This window comes from Vidua chalybeata, chromosome Z, assembly GCF_026979565.1.
Source record: "Vidua chalybeata isolate OUT-0048 chromosome Z, bVidCha1 merged haplotype, whole genome shotgun sequence".
Classification (NCBI taxonomy): Eukaryota; Metazoa; Chordata; class Aves; order Passeriformes; family Viduidae; genus Vidua; species Vidua chalybeata.
In genome coordinates this window covers 11,811,200-11,826,417 of record NC_071570.1, presented here as the reverse complement: position 1 = coordinate 11,826,417, position 15,218 = coordinate 11,811,200, and the positions used below count along the sequence as shown (strand labels likewise).

The following is a 15,218-nucleotide window of genomic DNA, read 5'->3' as shown; positions in this document are numbered from 1 at the left end:
ATTCATTATTGTTGTAGTGGAATTGTTAATACTGATAACCCCAGCAGTAGATCTACTTAAAATTATTAAGTCAAGTGAAAAGAAGAGAAAAGCCACTGAAAACTGAGTATAAAGGATTTGAAGCCCCTACATGGTAACCAATATATTGGTTGCTTCAAAATAATTTTAATGCATTCAAAAGCAAATTCACTATTAATAGGTGGATCAAGAGTTGAAGGCCATTAAGAGCATATATAACATAAATCTTGAAAAACATAAACAAAATGTAAAAGAGGTCACACTGGTAAGTGCAAAAGTTTTTGCTAAATGCTACCTTCATGTTGGCATGAGCCAACAGTGTAGTCAACAGTACCAGTGATTATTATGATGTAACTTTTACTTAAAGTTCATAAGATTCTTAACATATTTCATTATTTGCAGTGTACTACACAGAAAGGAACTTTAAAGCATACAGGTAAAGAAAAGATATCCTGAAAGTATAATATGTTGCAGATTATAATACTGCTTCTGCTATTGAAGAAAAGCTCAATGTTTAAATGAGTCATTTAAAGCCCCTCCCACAGTAATTTCAAAACTTACTTGAAAATTTCATTTACAATTCTGAAAATAGCAGGATGGCTTGCTGCTTGCGGCTGTTGATAATCAAATGAAAGAAAATTAGGAATAAATAAAGAACAACTCACACAACTGTCATTGCGTAATTTACAGCTTAACTCATGGATGCTATTACACAGCCATTATTAAACTCTAAGATCAACTCTCACTAAACCCTCAGATTTTCTCAGGATTAGAATTCTTAGGATTCTCCACAGCCGGACCAAGCAGGCTCAACAGCTGATAAATGCAAACACCTGGGATCCCAAACTGTTTATGACAACAATCACTACAAATACTAAATGTGGCAGACAGAAAGAACAGGTTGTTGCATGCAATTGCTAGAGGCTAGACATAGGGAGTAGATTTTCAAAAAGCTTTTCTTTCCTCTCTGCAGAGAATCCTCTCAGGATGTGCTTTGAGACTCTTGCTACATCTTCAAAATTAAATTCCACAAATTAAATTGATTTTATCACCTTTGTCTTTAATAGTTTTGCATGCATTTTCATTCAAGACATTTTCTCACAATATTATCTTCTTTTGTGAACTTCAGTGTTGCTAGTACAAGCTAAATGCCTCAGTGCATCAAAAATTTTTCTTAAACTAGTGAAGCCTTTAACCATGCTACCACAAAGGACTGTTTTGAGAAAGTTGTTATATTGCAACAACTAGTTGCACCAGTAAACACACTGCTTTCTAATTCCATATTCTTGGACGTTTATAGAACACCTAAAAAAAACCCCACTTACGCATCTCCCAAAGTACTAAGTTAAAGTCTAAATTGAAAAGCAAAGCCTCACGCAGTGTTTCTGATGTTAGTGCCTGAAGATTTAGTAAGAATATAGTTCTTGAACAGCCTAGAGTAAAGCATGTTTAATAAAATGCATTATATAAACTTTAGGAAGTACAGTATTATAAAATGGCATTTATTAATAGAGCTTAAACTGCATAATGCACTACTAAAAACTTGTATGCACTTGTGCTAAAAAGTATGAAGTAGAAAATTAATATAATACTGTAATATTATAGATAAATTATGTTTATAAGAATAAGTTATAATAATTATTATTACAATAGTAATAACAATTAAAATAAATATATTTTTAATTGCACACAGGGAGAACAAGGACTTTGCTTACTACTATCTCTACATGATAATATTAGAAAACAAACAACCCTTACTAAAAGCTGTTTAGAAGAGCTCCTCCTGTCCCGCAGCCGTGGCTGCCATACTGTGAACAGGAGGCGGCACCTCACCCTGCCGTTTAGCCCCAGTTTCTGGCCGCGGCTGCCGCCCAGCTGAGCTATGGAACGTGCGCCACCTCCTGCTGCAAAGCCGGAGCAGCGCCCCAAATCCCGCTGCCGCCGGAGCGGCAAGGAGGCAAGGAACTCCCGGCATCTGACTGGGAGGAGGCACGGGCCTCTCCTTGGTTTGGGGTTTGGTTTTTTCTTCGTGTTTTGTTTGTTTCTTTCTTTGTTTGTGGAAAGATTGGACTGTATCTCCAGAGCTGTCTGCTAGACCAGGAGAGAAGTGGAGAGTATGTTTTTGGTCTTGTGGGCTGAACAGTTGATTCTGTAATTCCTCCCCTCTCAGACAACTCTACCCACTTTTGCATACACACTTCTCTAATGAGGAACCGACGCACTGTTGTTTAAGACAGGCTGGATACAAACCAGAAAGGGTCCACCAGCCCATCAGCTCACAGAGCAAGATCAAATCCTAGTTACTTTGAACAAGTTCAAAATAAATGTGCTGTATACAGTGAAAAACTCCCCACTTCTTTCTGGCAGACAGCAGCAATCTAACAGTACTCACTACAAAAAATCATAATTAATAGCCCCTAGGATTTTATCTAAGGGACTCAAATCAATATGAATTTCATCACTGGTAGTCAAAAGGGAAAAAACAAAAAACAAACCCAAGCCCAAACTCCACTGTTACATAATTTAACGAGATTTTGATCAATGGACTGTATGGAATTAATTTGCAAGCATTCAGAGCAAGAATGCTGTGATAGTGCAAAAGTGTACCCTGCAATTCAAAGATGCTCATTGTGTAGCAGTCAAGAGCAGGCAGCACAATTCTGCTACTGCCAGGAGTAGTTCTGGAATTTGGGAAGGATTTTCATTAAATCTTGTTGGCATTATCTCCTTATATTTCCAAAATAAAAAGGCATTTTACATTTCAATAATCTTGTCTGCAACTATTCACAGCATATTCATTCATAATTCACAGCTTTTCACAGAAATCAAACCCTATGTATTGTTCAATCACTTCTAAAACATGCACAGTACAGACACACTAAACAAAAAGATACAAACACAGAGAATTGGAGCTGCATGTGTGGTATTATGATAGAAAAAATATACTTAAAACTTTTCCAGACACAAGTTTTAAAGAACTATACCACTTATGTATCTGTATTATTAGAAAACATATTCTGAAACAACTTATTTATAACACAAAGCCATAACTGAATAAAAAAAATAAGAAAAATACAAGCTAGTTAATGGGGGAAAAAAGAGACACAATAATCTGCATTTTATTCACAACGCAGAATGCTCTGTAACAACCACAAGTAAGAATAAACATGGGGAAGTAAACATGCCCAAGGTCATACAGATTTCAGGTGGTAACTCTTGATTTCCAGACTCACATGCAACTAGACTCACTCCACAATTGGACATGACGCTTCCAGAACTTATGCACATCTAACTTTAGGAAACTACTATGGTGCTGTATTTCAAGTGTTACATATTTCTATTTCTGAATTTTATATTTACCAGGAAATGTTACTTTTTTTCTAATAAGAAACACCAAATGTGTTTTTATTTTAAAGAATACATTTATTTTTAAAGCATAAGTATATTTTTACAGAAGTTTTAAAAGTGCCTGAATCTATCAACATTAAGAGTAATTTTCTCTATCCTTCCTCTTTTCTTCCCCATTAATGCCTCTTTTATTGGCTCTGTGCACTGGGGAGGGTTTTGGCTGTACAGAGCTCAGGGACAGTGGGCATAAGGCTGAGTACCTGTGGGTGACAGCCAGAGGGATGGCCAACAAGGCAGAGATCCTGCTGGGAGCCTGTCACAGACCACCCAGCCAGGATGAAGTGAAATATTCTATCAGTGGATGTTTCATGATCTCTAGCCCCTGTTCTTGTGGGAGACTTTAACTTGCCAAATGTCTGCTGGAAACGCAGCAGTGGAGAGGAGACAGTCTAGGAGGTTCCTGCAGTGTGTGGAAGGTAAATTCCAGACACAGCTGGTAGGGGAACCTACCAGGGCATGCCCGGCCAGACCTGCTGTTCACAACCAGAGAAGGGCTGTGGGACATGTGGTGGGCAGAGACCACCTCAGGCACACTGACCATGGAATGATAGAGTTTCTCTGTTCTTGGTGAAGTAAGGAAGGGATCAACAGAACCTCTACCTTGGACTTCCAGAGGGCAGGCTTTGGCCTGTTCAGACCACTACTTCAGAGAGTCCAACAGGAAACTGCTCGTAAAAACAAAGGGGTTCAGGAAGGCTGGACATGCTTTAAGAAATAAATTTTCAAGGCACAGGAGCAGGCCATCTCCATGTGGCAATAGATGAGCTGGCAGAGAAGACAACTGCCCTGGCTGAGCAAGGAACTTTCATGGGAACTCAGGGAAAAAAGAAGAGCTTAGGACCTATGGAAGAAGGAACAGGCAAGTCAGGATGTCATTAGGTCATACAGAGAGAAAACCAGAAAGGCAAAACCTCAATTGGAACTCAATCTGGCTGCTGCTATGAAAGATTATAGAAAGTGTTTTTATAAATAATTTAACTACAAAAGGAGGGCCAAGAAAAATCTCCATCCTTATTGGAATCCTGTATACTGAGAATTTTAAACTTTCTGTGCTTAAAGGCACAGACCCACAGGACAGCACTGCATTTGACCTGAGGTCATGGAACAGACTTTTAAAATTGATTTATAGCACTGGGAAGATGGGTGTGTAGTTGGTTAGAAGTGTGTAATATCACGGTGGAAAACTTGGAGTTTGGGATTTTAGAATATAGAAATAAATATGAAGCAAGTTGGAGGTTTTAGGGTGGAGACAGGTTGTTCTTCTTTACCTTCTTCTTCCTTCTTCTTCGTGGTTTGGGTGATGTTTTGTGATTGGACAGAAAGGTCCGCATTGCAGGCTTCAGGGGATCAGTTATTGGGTTAAAAGGGAAAATAATCTAGGTGTCATTTCTTAACTGCATAGTTTAGTTTTAAAAGACCTTGTAACAAGAGTTAGTTAGCCATTTTGTGCCTTGCTAATGAAAAAGCTGCCAAACTCACAGTAGTAAGACTGTAACATAGATAAGAAATAATAAACACCTGAGTCTGAACATGAAATGCCGTCTCAAGTATCTTCAATCCCAACCTCGAGAAACCGATAATCCTTTACTAGACATGGAAGGGAACAAAGTCCCCTGTTGGGGATGAGGAAAATGCTGGGTACTTAATGCTTTCCTTACCACAGTCTTTAATAGAAAGCTCCATTATCCTCAGGGCAGCCAGCCCCCTGAGCAGGTAGACAGGGATGGGGAGCAGAATAGATCCCCTGCAATCCAGGAGGAAGTCGTGAGTGACCTGCTGTGATACATAGACTATCACAAGTTTGTGGAGTCAGATGGGATCCACCCAAGGGTACTGAAGGAGCTGGCAGAAGTGCTCATTAAACTGCTCTCCATCATTTATCATCAGTGCTGGCTAACTGAGGTCTCAGATGTCTGAAGGTTGGCCAGTGTGACATCCATCTACAGGAATGGTGAAAGGGAGGATGCAGGGAACTACAGGCCTGTCAGCCTGAGCCTGGTGCCAGGGAAGGTTATGGAACAGACTATCTTAAGAGTGCCATCACACATACAGGACAACCAGGGTATCAGGCCCAGCCAGCAGGGGTTTGGGACAGGCTGCCTGACCAACCTAATTGCCTTTCATGACCAGGTGACCTGCCTATTGGATGAGAGAAAAATTGTGGATATTGTCTACGTGGACTTCAGCAAAGCACATCATTGCAAGGACATTGAGGGGCTGGAGCAAGTCCAGAGAAGGGCAACGGAGCTGGTGAAGGGTCTGGAGCATCCTGTGAAGAGCAGCTGAGGGAGCTGGGGTTGTTTAGCCTAGAGAAAAGGAGGCTCAGGGATGACCTTATCACTCTACAACTGCCTGAGAGGAGGGTGCAGGCAGACGAGGATCAGCCTCTTCTCTCAGGCAACCAGTGACAGGACAAGAGGACAGAGTGTCAACCTGTGTGCACATCAGGAAGAATTTTGTCAGTGAAAGGATGGTTAAACATGGGAACAGGCTGCCCAGGGAGGTGTAGGAGTCACTATCCCTGGAAATGTTCCAAAAACAACTGGATGTAGCACTTAGAGTCATTATTTAGTTGACGTGGTTTTTGGTCAAAGATTGGACTCAATCTCTGAGCTCTTTTCCTAACGATTCTAAGATTCCATGCTGACAAGGTGGAAAACAAAATGCAGCAAGAACAGATTGTTTATAAAGAAGAAGACAACAAATTTTAAGCCCTCTCAACCTATTGCACTTTTCTTGCAACATACCTTTGAAACAAAAAAACCTACTTTGGAAAGCTGTCTCAGAATCAAACAGAAACTATAAATGACACCAATTCAATCACACCTCTTCTTACATTCACAGGCTTTAAAAATCTGTGTATATATGTATCTATCCATTCCTTGTAAAATATAAAATAGTAGTCTGTGTATTTACTGCACATTTAGTTGTTAATGCAGACATACAAATGTTAAAATTATTTCAGAAAGGAAGACATCGACTCACCCACTCAATTTCCAACAAGCTAAGAGACTATCTGTGATGATCGCTTCACTTGTTATTACTTCTGAGTAACTACAGAATTTCCAATACTAATTTCAGTTTAGCCACAAACTCACAAATATAATAGCATGCCATATGAACATAAGTTAGTGGACTATCACACAACACATCACACAACAACAACTCTTGGAATTAAAATATATGAGTAGTATAGATCAAGTTTATTTCATAAGAGAAGTACAGTAATTTACAACTATCTGGAAACCTTAGATCTCTGTGAGGTTTATGTACAGTATGATTACTGTATCAAGACACTTGATTTAGATAGGTTACTCTGATAATGCAATTGTAAAAGAGCTTATTGAAATGTCCTTCTTATAATGTACTATAATCAAATCACTAACATATTTCTGACTATTTGTCCTCTAAAGGTTTTCTTCCAAGTAGGAAAGTAGAAATCTAGTTTTGTCTCATGATTCCACTATTACCATATCCATAAGGTAAATAGAGCTTACATCCTAAAACACCATAATCTAACTGCCAAAACATCTACATTCCTAAATAAATATTTAAATATTCTTTAGGCAGGCTAAATTAATATACTGTTGGATTCAGAGTGCTGACTAAGTTAATATCACACAATGAACTATGTACATGTTGTAAAAAACATCATTATGCATCTAGACCACTTTTTCCAGAACTTATTATTTTCCTTCTATACTGCCTCTCTGAAGCTTCTCATCCTGTTTTTACCCGTTATGCCATCTTCCATATATGCACCCTCCCTCTTATCAATGCCTATCAATACAGCTGCCTACAGCTCTCTTCTTTACAGCTCCATTCATTCCATTCTTTGTCCACAGGATGTCCTCTCTAAACCAGCTTTCAAAGCTGCTACACTGGTCTTGTGAATACCTTATTTTGAAAGCACAAAGTCTTTGGAGCAGAGGCAAGTAAAGACAACCTAAGTGTGCTAGCACAGTAATGCTCCATTCTTTTCACAGATCAGGATGTGAAGGAAACTGAAGGATGAACATTTTTAATAAATAACAAAAAACAACACTTGAAACTAGTGTTTGGCATTTTTTATATATTTATAACCTAGATTTAGATATCTTTTTTTCCCTCAGCTGGTACATGGTGTAGTAAGAGATACTAGATACAATTTACAATATATCTGATATATATTATAAATTGCATATAGTATCTATCTGATAGGCACAGACCTTGTATATAGCCTTGTTTGCTGTAATACCTAAATCCCCAGACAGCATATGAAGAACTGCTGACACCAAACCATTTATGAGATTTGCAAGTATCATAATGGATTCCTAAAATAAGAAATTTGCAGATTCAATTAAAAAGGAAGAATATTTAAAGGTAGCATTCTTCTCCTGACTAGGATACATACTCTGTAAGCAGTTTTATAGGCTGAAAATAAAATACCATATGCCATTTGTTAGTTTTGTCATTTTATGAAACATATAATTTGAGTGCATAGCACACATGCTATTTCACACTGCAATTAACAATTAAATTTACATTTTGCGCTGCAAACTAGCTCATTATTTTAGAAAAAGTACTGTGCCAGGTTTTCTCACAGGGAAAATTTTTGGTGCTCTGCATAACAAAGCATTTGAAAACAAATTTTAATCACAGTTTAGCAAATGTTTTGCATTAAGAATTTTGTTCAGGTTTGCAAACAAAACCAAGTAACTAATCAGTCCATAACAAGGGATTCCAGTTGTTCAGACTGCTGGACAAAGGGCACAAAGATTGAAGTAAAAACAGATTCAAATCCTTCCTGGCCAGACTTTATAATTTTTTAAGACAGAGAAAGGTTCTCAGCACCCTCACCACTGGGATCCTTGTTTTTTTACCCATTCTTCATCACTGGATGAAATCTTTTTTTCTCTTTTACCAATTCAGTGTAAAAACTAAAAAAATCGTGATGTTTGTAAGACTCAAGATTTGGCTTGCATTAACAAGTCCTACATCCCATAATCGCCATTTATGCTGACGTATGTCTCTATGCTGAAATATTTGAAAACTGCTGCTCCTGAAGCATCAGCAGTGACATCCTGATGACAAAGAGTGACAAAGAGCAGTATCAAATGTACTACATGTTGCACATACCAGCAATGAGTCTTTTATGACACGAGCCACTTCTTCCAGTGAATTCAACTGAATGGAAAACAACTGGTCTAAAAGATGTAAGGTAGCTTTTTCAAGGCTTGGTAAGTGACGAAGCCAAAGGCTGAAGACAGCTGATTCAGGAAGGGAGATCTTCTTCCTGGTTTAGAGAGGAAAATACTGTTATCCCTGAGTAACTGAAAGGAAGACAAAAAAAAAAAAAGTACTTGTTTTTTAAAACATATTGGGGAAAAAAGAGACATAGAGGTCAACCTGAAGCAAGAGAGAGATGATCTTGTTTACAGCAGCCTGTTCAATAGCAAATCATAATAGCAAAGAATGACAGAAAATCACCATAATCTAAAAATGCAACTTTACCACATGTGTTTAAAACCTAGAAATTTGGTCATGTTGGATCCCATCAAATGGAAGCAGAAGGTTTAAGTCTGGAGTTCCCTTCCTCTCTCGAGAAAGGTCTTGTCCCAGGACTTTGCGCCTTCTCAAATCCGAACTAGTTCCTTCAGACAGCTACTGACAGATGAACAGGAAGGTCCTGCATAATATTTCTACTATATCACCAAAGCATTACCTATCTTTGTAGAGAAATAAGGAAGAAACCCAAAACCAACAACAAAAAAAGGAAGGAAAAAAAAAGATAACAAAAAAAAAAAAGAAAAAAATTACTTAGAGGTAGCTAAGCCTTCAGCCCACCAGCACTGACCAGACCTATTTAATAGATAAATAGTTAAGAAGACAAGTTATGTCTTCACCTAAAGACTTCAGCAATTGGTGTTGTATCACCACCAAAGGCACAGTGTGGACCAGCATGAATCAAAGTATACTAAACTAACCATCCAAGAAGAGATATCATGGCACAAACACCCTAGAATATTTTGTAGCTATTGTGATAGTTGCAAATTAAAATGTTCAAACCAAAACAATATATAAATAACAATAAATATTTGCCTTGGTCTTAAATCAAGCTAAGCTTAAAAAACCTAAAATTAGGCTGGAGACTACATGCAAGCTAAAGCTACTGATAGAAGAGAAAAATACCCACAGAAAGAATACCAAAGCCATTTTAGGATCTATTTTCGATGTATTTATTTTGCCATATGTTTGTTTAATTATCAGCTCTCAGAATTTTGAATTTCATTAAAAAGCCTGTATTTTTTCCACAGTATTATGTAATGCCCTTAAAAGTATACATGAAAAGACAAGAAATACATTGAAGTATCCAGAATTTCAAAACTGTAAAACAATGCTCAGTTTCAGGATGCTGTTTTATTAAATATTACTATTAAAGCACATATGCACATGAGAGTAAATAAAGAATGACAAGAGATTAGCTGATTTTGCCACTATCAACTTTCTTGTTGTTTCTGTGGCAGCATGGTAGATATTGTAGAAATTATGGCAGGAAAAGAAAGCTCATAAATTTACATAGATGTGCTGCAACTCTAAGACATAAAAACCATATAGGAAGTTAACTGTAGTGATTATACTCCCACAGCTGAACTTGCAGATGGTCCTACCAGGACAATTTTGAGTTCTTTGGAGCCCTGCAAGTGCCTATTCTCTGGGGCAGGTTTCACCCACGTTCAGAAAGAAAACATGTTCAGAACTCAACAGAGTTAGGGAAAATAGAAGTCAGTTGTCAGAGTGAGGAAAAAAATAAAATATAAGCACATTCACATTAAGACCACATGAGTTCAGTGACAGTCCAGGGATATAACATGCAAAGCACGTGTGAGTCTGTATTTGCTCTCAGGGAAAGTTTTGCAAACTGCACTTTTGCTGAGGACCCTGCAAGAGTCACTTAGTCAAAAGCCATGTGAAATCAGGTGGTTTTGTTCACTATGATAAGTAAGTAGCTCAAGAGTTAAGAAAAGAGACATTTGTTTCAGTCAGAAGAACCTCTTATTACCATCCAAACAATGGCTTCACAACATGAAGTATCAGAAGTCTGTCATGATGGACTGCCCATCAGCTTACTGATATGAGAATAAAACATCTGTACAGAACCTGAAACTGTGAACTTGCTCTCAAAGTCTTTCAGACTTGTGGAACATGAACAGTCAGAAGCCACAAAAGATGGACAAGTGTGAGAGTGAAAGATAGCTCTGTCTTTTTGGGCACATCTTTCACTACAAACTGCCACATTCACAGTCCTTTTCATTCCTTTTCCTCAACTTCTAGTAACATGCATGGATTAGTTATTGTACTTTTCCATTAATTATCTATTTTTGTCTGGGGCCCTCAATGGATCACCACAAGAATCTTCACTGGAACATCTTGAAAATTATGATGAGTACAGAGGAAGCAATTAAAACTGATTTTAAAAGGAGAGAAATGGATAATTGACATAAAATGTTCACAAGGGACATTTTCTAGTATAAAAAAAATTGTTCACAATACAGTGCCTCAGCTACAACTTGTATAAAGCAATTCTCAAGCAAATGTGCTTTCCCTGACATTTTCTGTTTCCTGGCATAGCCAACCTTGATGATGCTCAGGTTCACTCAGCTGGTTTTCATCCATAGACTAATTTTATCAGAACAGTGAGTTTAGTGGTAGCAAAACAAGCAGAGCTGTATTTCACAAATTGCTCCTCTCTCAGACTCATTAAAACAACAAACAAAACCCAAAGAATTATGATAATACACTTACATGAAAAATTATCACAACTTCCACAAAATTCCTAAAATCTAGGAAGGTTTTAACCTCCTTTTTAGGGAATAGATGAGACAAAGTCCCAGTCAATATTTAAAGCTGTTATGCCACAGTTTGTGCATTACAGCAATGTGAAATTCTGCTTTGGCCCATATCCTCAGCTCTGCTATTTATCTGCAAAGGAGATATTTTACTAGAAAGGTATACAGTACATTCAGCATACAAACCTAGAAAAATGACATTGGATTTATAGTCTTTATGAAAAAGCAAAACAACAATACAAACCCTGCTACTTACTTTAAAAAGGCCTCATTCACAGCCTCTAGAAACTCTGAACTGAGAATTTCTTTTGATGACCCTCCATGGTAAAGAAGGAGAGTTTCCAGCAATGGAGTTAGATCAGGCAAAGTAATGAGAGGCACACAGAAAATGGAAACAGCATTCACACGACTGGCTGAAATGCTGAGGGAAAAAATAAACACAGTTAATATTTCAGAAAAGTCATAATTTCTAAACTGTTAGGCAAAAAAAAAGGGCATTAATTAATTACAGAATATTAAATGTAAGACATGCATACCTAACTGCTGAAAAATTATTTACTAGAATGATTGGTTGACATATCATTCCTTACTGTGCGCACAATGTTAAGAAGTCAGATAAAATTTTTATATTTAAGTACTCAAAGCAAACCATGTGAGGGATATCAACACAATTCTGAATTGAACCCAGTTGTGTTGGCTCCATCACAACATCCTTCCTAGCAGACTCTTCTCTGTCTTTCCCAGGGTCAGTGAAGGAAGACTAGAGATTCATAGCTCCCAGGCAAGTTTCCTGGATCCCCAGAAGAGACAACCTAGCTGCTTTTCAGGCCTCCTGTTGCTTTTTTAACCTCTCTTTCCTCTTAACAGAAACAATTTATGAATCTTGCTGTCTTCAAGTGCTCAGCTGGAAAATTTTTGTCTTACAGATCTATAGTTGAAGAAATATGTAGCCCCTTTGGATCTTAATGCACAAACCACTTGCTGGATCTTCTCACTAAAACTACATGGTTGGAAATGGTTAAAGACAGTGGAATGTGGAACGTAAAGAAAATACAGAAACTTGGGAACTTAAAGAAAATTAAAATGGCAGACTAGATTGCAGAAAGACAACACAACTTTCCCGGAGAATATATATTGTTTCTAGCACATGAAACTGTAGCATTGAGAGGAAGACATTATAAAGACAAAGAACTATGAAATACTGAATTCTAGCAAATTAAAATTTTGTCCTGTATTGTTTGTAAAAGACTTCCCTGAGTTCCTGGAAATTTCTCTTGATTCACTAAAAGAAGTGCACTCTCTGAAAGAATTTGAAAGTATTTTCTTTGAGGAGTCATCAATACATTTCTGAAGACCTGAGATGGGAATTAAGAAAGCTGCTCAGCAGCAAGGACACAAGGTACTAATCATCACCATTTAAACAGAGAGAGAAATAAAACATGACACATTTTCAAGGATGCACGTTTCTGAGTAATTACCCAATTAAATATTTGTTTAACGTTTCTTATACTGAAATGCTTCAAAATGTACTTTTGTTACAAGTGTTTTTGTAAGAATGGTAATTATTGGGATGATCTTATTGTGCAGCAGTATTTTCCAGGATACACAGACCTGAAACGCTACATCAGCTCCCTTTAGAAAATTATGTTTCTAATTCTTTATCCAGGATTAGCAAAATTTAGCAGATGAATTTACTCTTACTTAACTTCAGAAGAAAAACCCTGTAAAGGTAGTTTTGTTCTACATAATCTTCAAAATATGTTATTGGAAAATAGTGCACAATCCACTCCACTGTGTACAATAAACATGCAACAATATTATCATCTGAATTTTTAAAATATCACTAAGTGGAGAAAGGAGAAAATGTACACCTCTAAAAGCAAACTACTTTTGTCTCTGGAATTTGAATAAACACCCATATCATAATTTCTACACTCAGAAATCAACCTAAATTCAAAGTTTTGTCTTTGTCCCAGCAGAAATCAGGTGTTTCTCTCTCCACAGTCTCAACTAGCTTTTCAGCTAAGTCTGTTTCACCCTACTTTTTAAAATGTGGGCATTTAGTTTCTACATGGAAAGAAACTTCGTGATACTCCTCATTAACTGTGTCCATAATTTTAATACTAAAATCAGTTCTAAACAAATTCAGCTCACTTAATCTTCCTTACCAAATATGTAGATGCAAAGAGGAAGGGAAGGATAATAGCCAAGTTGAGACAAGAAAGGCACAAATCAGACAGCAAAAGAACATGATCATGTGACAAAGAGTGACAACAGCACCACCAGGCAAATGACCTTTAAAGGTTCCCTTCCAACCACTCTACTACTCCTAGTTTAAGTATGAACTCTTATGTGAAGCCAAACTTATCAAGCTTGTCCACACCTTAAATTATCTAACATATGTATCCAAAACTTTTCAACAGAAGCCTAAGTTGCCCAAGACTGTAAAATGATCCTCACTGAACTGTAATGACCCAAACCAAAACACATCAAACTTATGTTTAGATAACACCTACCTCTCCTGAATGTTAAGTCCATTGAACTGGTTTTCTCTGAGTTCTGTTACTAATGAAACAACCATCTGTTAAATAAAATAAAAGTAAATAAAATACACTACATTTACTGACAATAACCAATTGCATGGTTCTCTGTGTGACTGTAAAGGATGTACAGTAAAAGTTAGTAACTTCCTCTGTTCATCTATCTTGATCTTTTAATTTTTTAACTACTGATGTCATATTACAGCTCTCCAAATCACTGAACAAACTGTACTGCAAAATGTGATTTTACACATTATATACTTTATACATTTTAAAACAAAGAAGATATTAATCTTAGTTCTGCTTTCCCAAGAGTTAAGGCATAATTTTAAGAAGAGCATTACTAATAATTTTTACATGCTTTGTCTAATTCAAATCAATATATAATGATACATTATTCCCACTATTTTTATATAACTTAAATATGAAAGTGACTTCAGCTAACATTTAGGGCTCATCTCCCATTTTAAATGCAGCAGATTCAGTAAAAAAAAACACTGAGAGATTACATTCTAATACATAAAATAATAAATATAATTTAAACTTCATGGGAAAAAATAATGATAGAATAGGGTTTTTCTTTTGTTTTAGAACAACAGGAATGGGAATTTTGTTTTTATGAATACCTGTTATAGTGTAATCTAATAAAAATTTCTCATTTGTCCAGAGATCTCCCACTTTATTTTTTCCCTTAAAAGGCTGTAAATGTAACTGAGGTAAGAAAAGATAAACAAAGTTCAGTTCATGTTCCTTATCACAATGACAGCTCCATGTATGTGCTTATAAACTGGTGATTTATTATTGTCAAATCTCAATTACCCAAAATACTTACATTTTTAACCAAGTGACTATAATAATCTGCTGACGTGTAGCCCAGAGCTGATATGAATGTACTAGTTTCCGCTTCATTACTTTCCCACTTAGAGGAAGAAAGGAGATGGCACAGCAAACTCTGAAAAATCAACAGAATGGCAATAAAGTTCCAGGCTAACACAAGCTGTGTAAAGGGGTAGGACAGCTATTGAACTCTGTCTAGGGTAAGGCCTTTTGATGAGCTGTGGGCATTTTACACCATTGATACAGAAGAGCAGACAGCCCCCACCAATCATAAGAAAAATGCTGCAGCTGCTACAATCAAATGTGGATTCACATACACTACACGATTTCAGCAGCTGTCCAACTGCAATGGAGACCATTCACCGCCCTTAGCTAGGTTTCAGTTCTCTGAGAGCCATTTCAATCATCTGTAGTTTTGATCAGTACCATGATCAAAAAGAGAAAGTGTGAAATTAACATTTACTTTTCCATACCATTTTTTCAAGATGCTCTGGGATTCATAGGCTGGTCTTATATTGTAATTTGCTTAATTTCCTCATTATTTTGAGAAGATGATGATAAAAATCTTATCTTGACATTTACTTCT

The 15,218-nt window shown here is 36.9% G+C and overlaps 2 protein-coding genes across 3 annotated transcripts in view; one reads left to right on the top strand and one right to left on the bottom strand.

Moving 5' to 3' along the window:
• The window catches only part of AOPEP (aminopeptidase O (putative)), a 237,673-nt gene extending 224,997 nt beyond the window's left edge, over positions 1–12,676 (top strand). The window contains exon 18 of the mRNA XM_053931915.1: positions 12,182–12,676. The gene's annotated coding sequence lies outside the window, so the exon portion shown is untranslated. The remainder of the gene's footprint in view (positions 1–12,181) is intronic.
• FANCC (FA complementation group C) overlaps positions 1–15,218 on the bottom strand; it is a 76,421-nt gene that overhangs the window by 15,910 nt on the left and 45,293 nt on the right. For both annotated transcript variants that reach the window (XM_053931924.1, XM_053931925.1), the window contains exons 5-9: positions 14,628–14,747; positions 13,772–13,836; positions 11,512–11,676; positions 8,545–8,701; positions 580–632 (exon numbers count right to left, since the gene is read on the bottom strand). In XM_053931924.1, the coding sequence (XP_053787899.1) occupies positions 580–632; positions 8,545–8,701; positions 11,512–11,676; positions 13,772–13,836; positions 14,628–14,747 (560 nt within the window). The remainder of the gene's footprint in view (positions 1–579; positions 633–8,544; positions 8,702–11,511; positions 11,677–13,771; positions 13,837–14,627; positions 14,748–15,218) is intronic.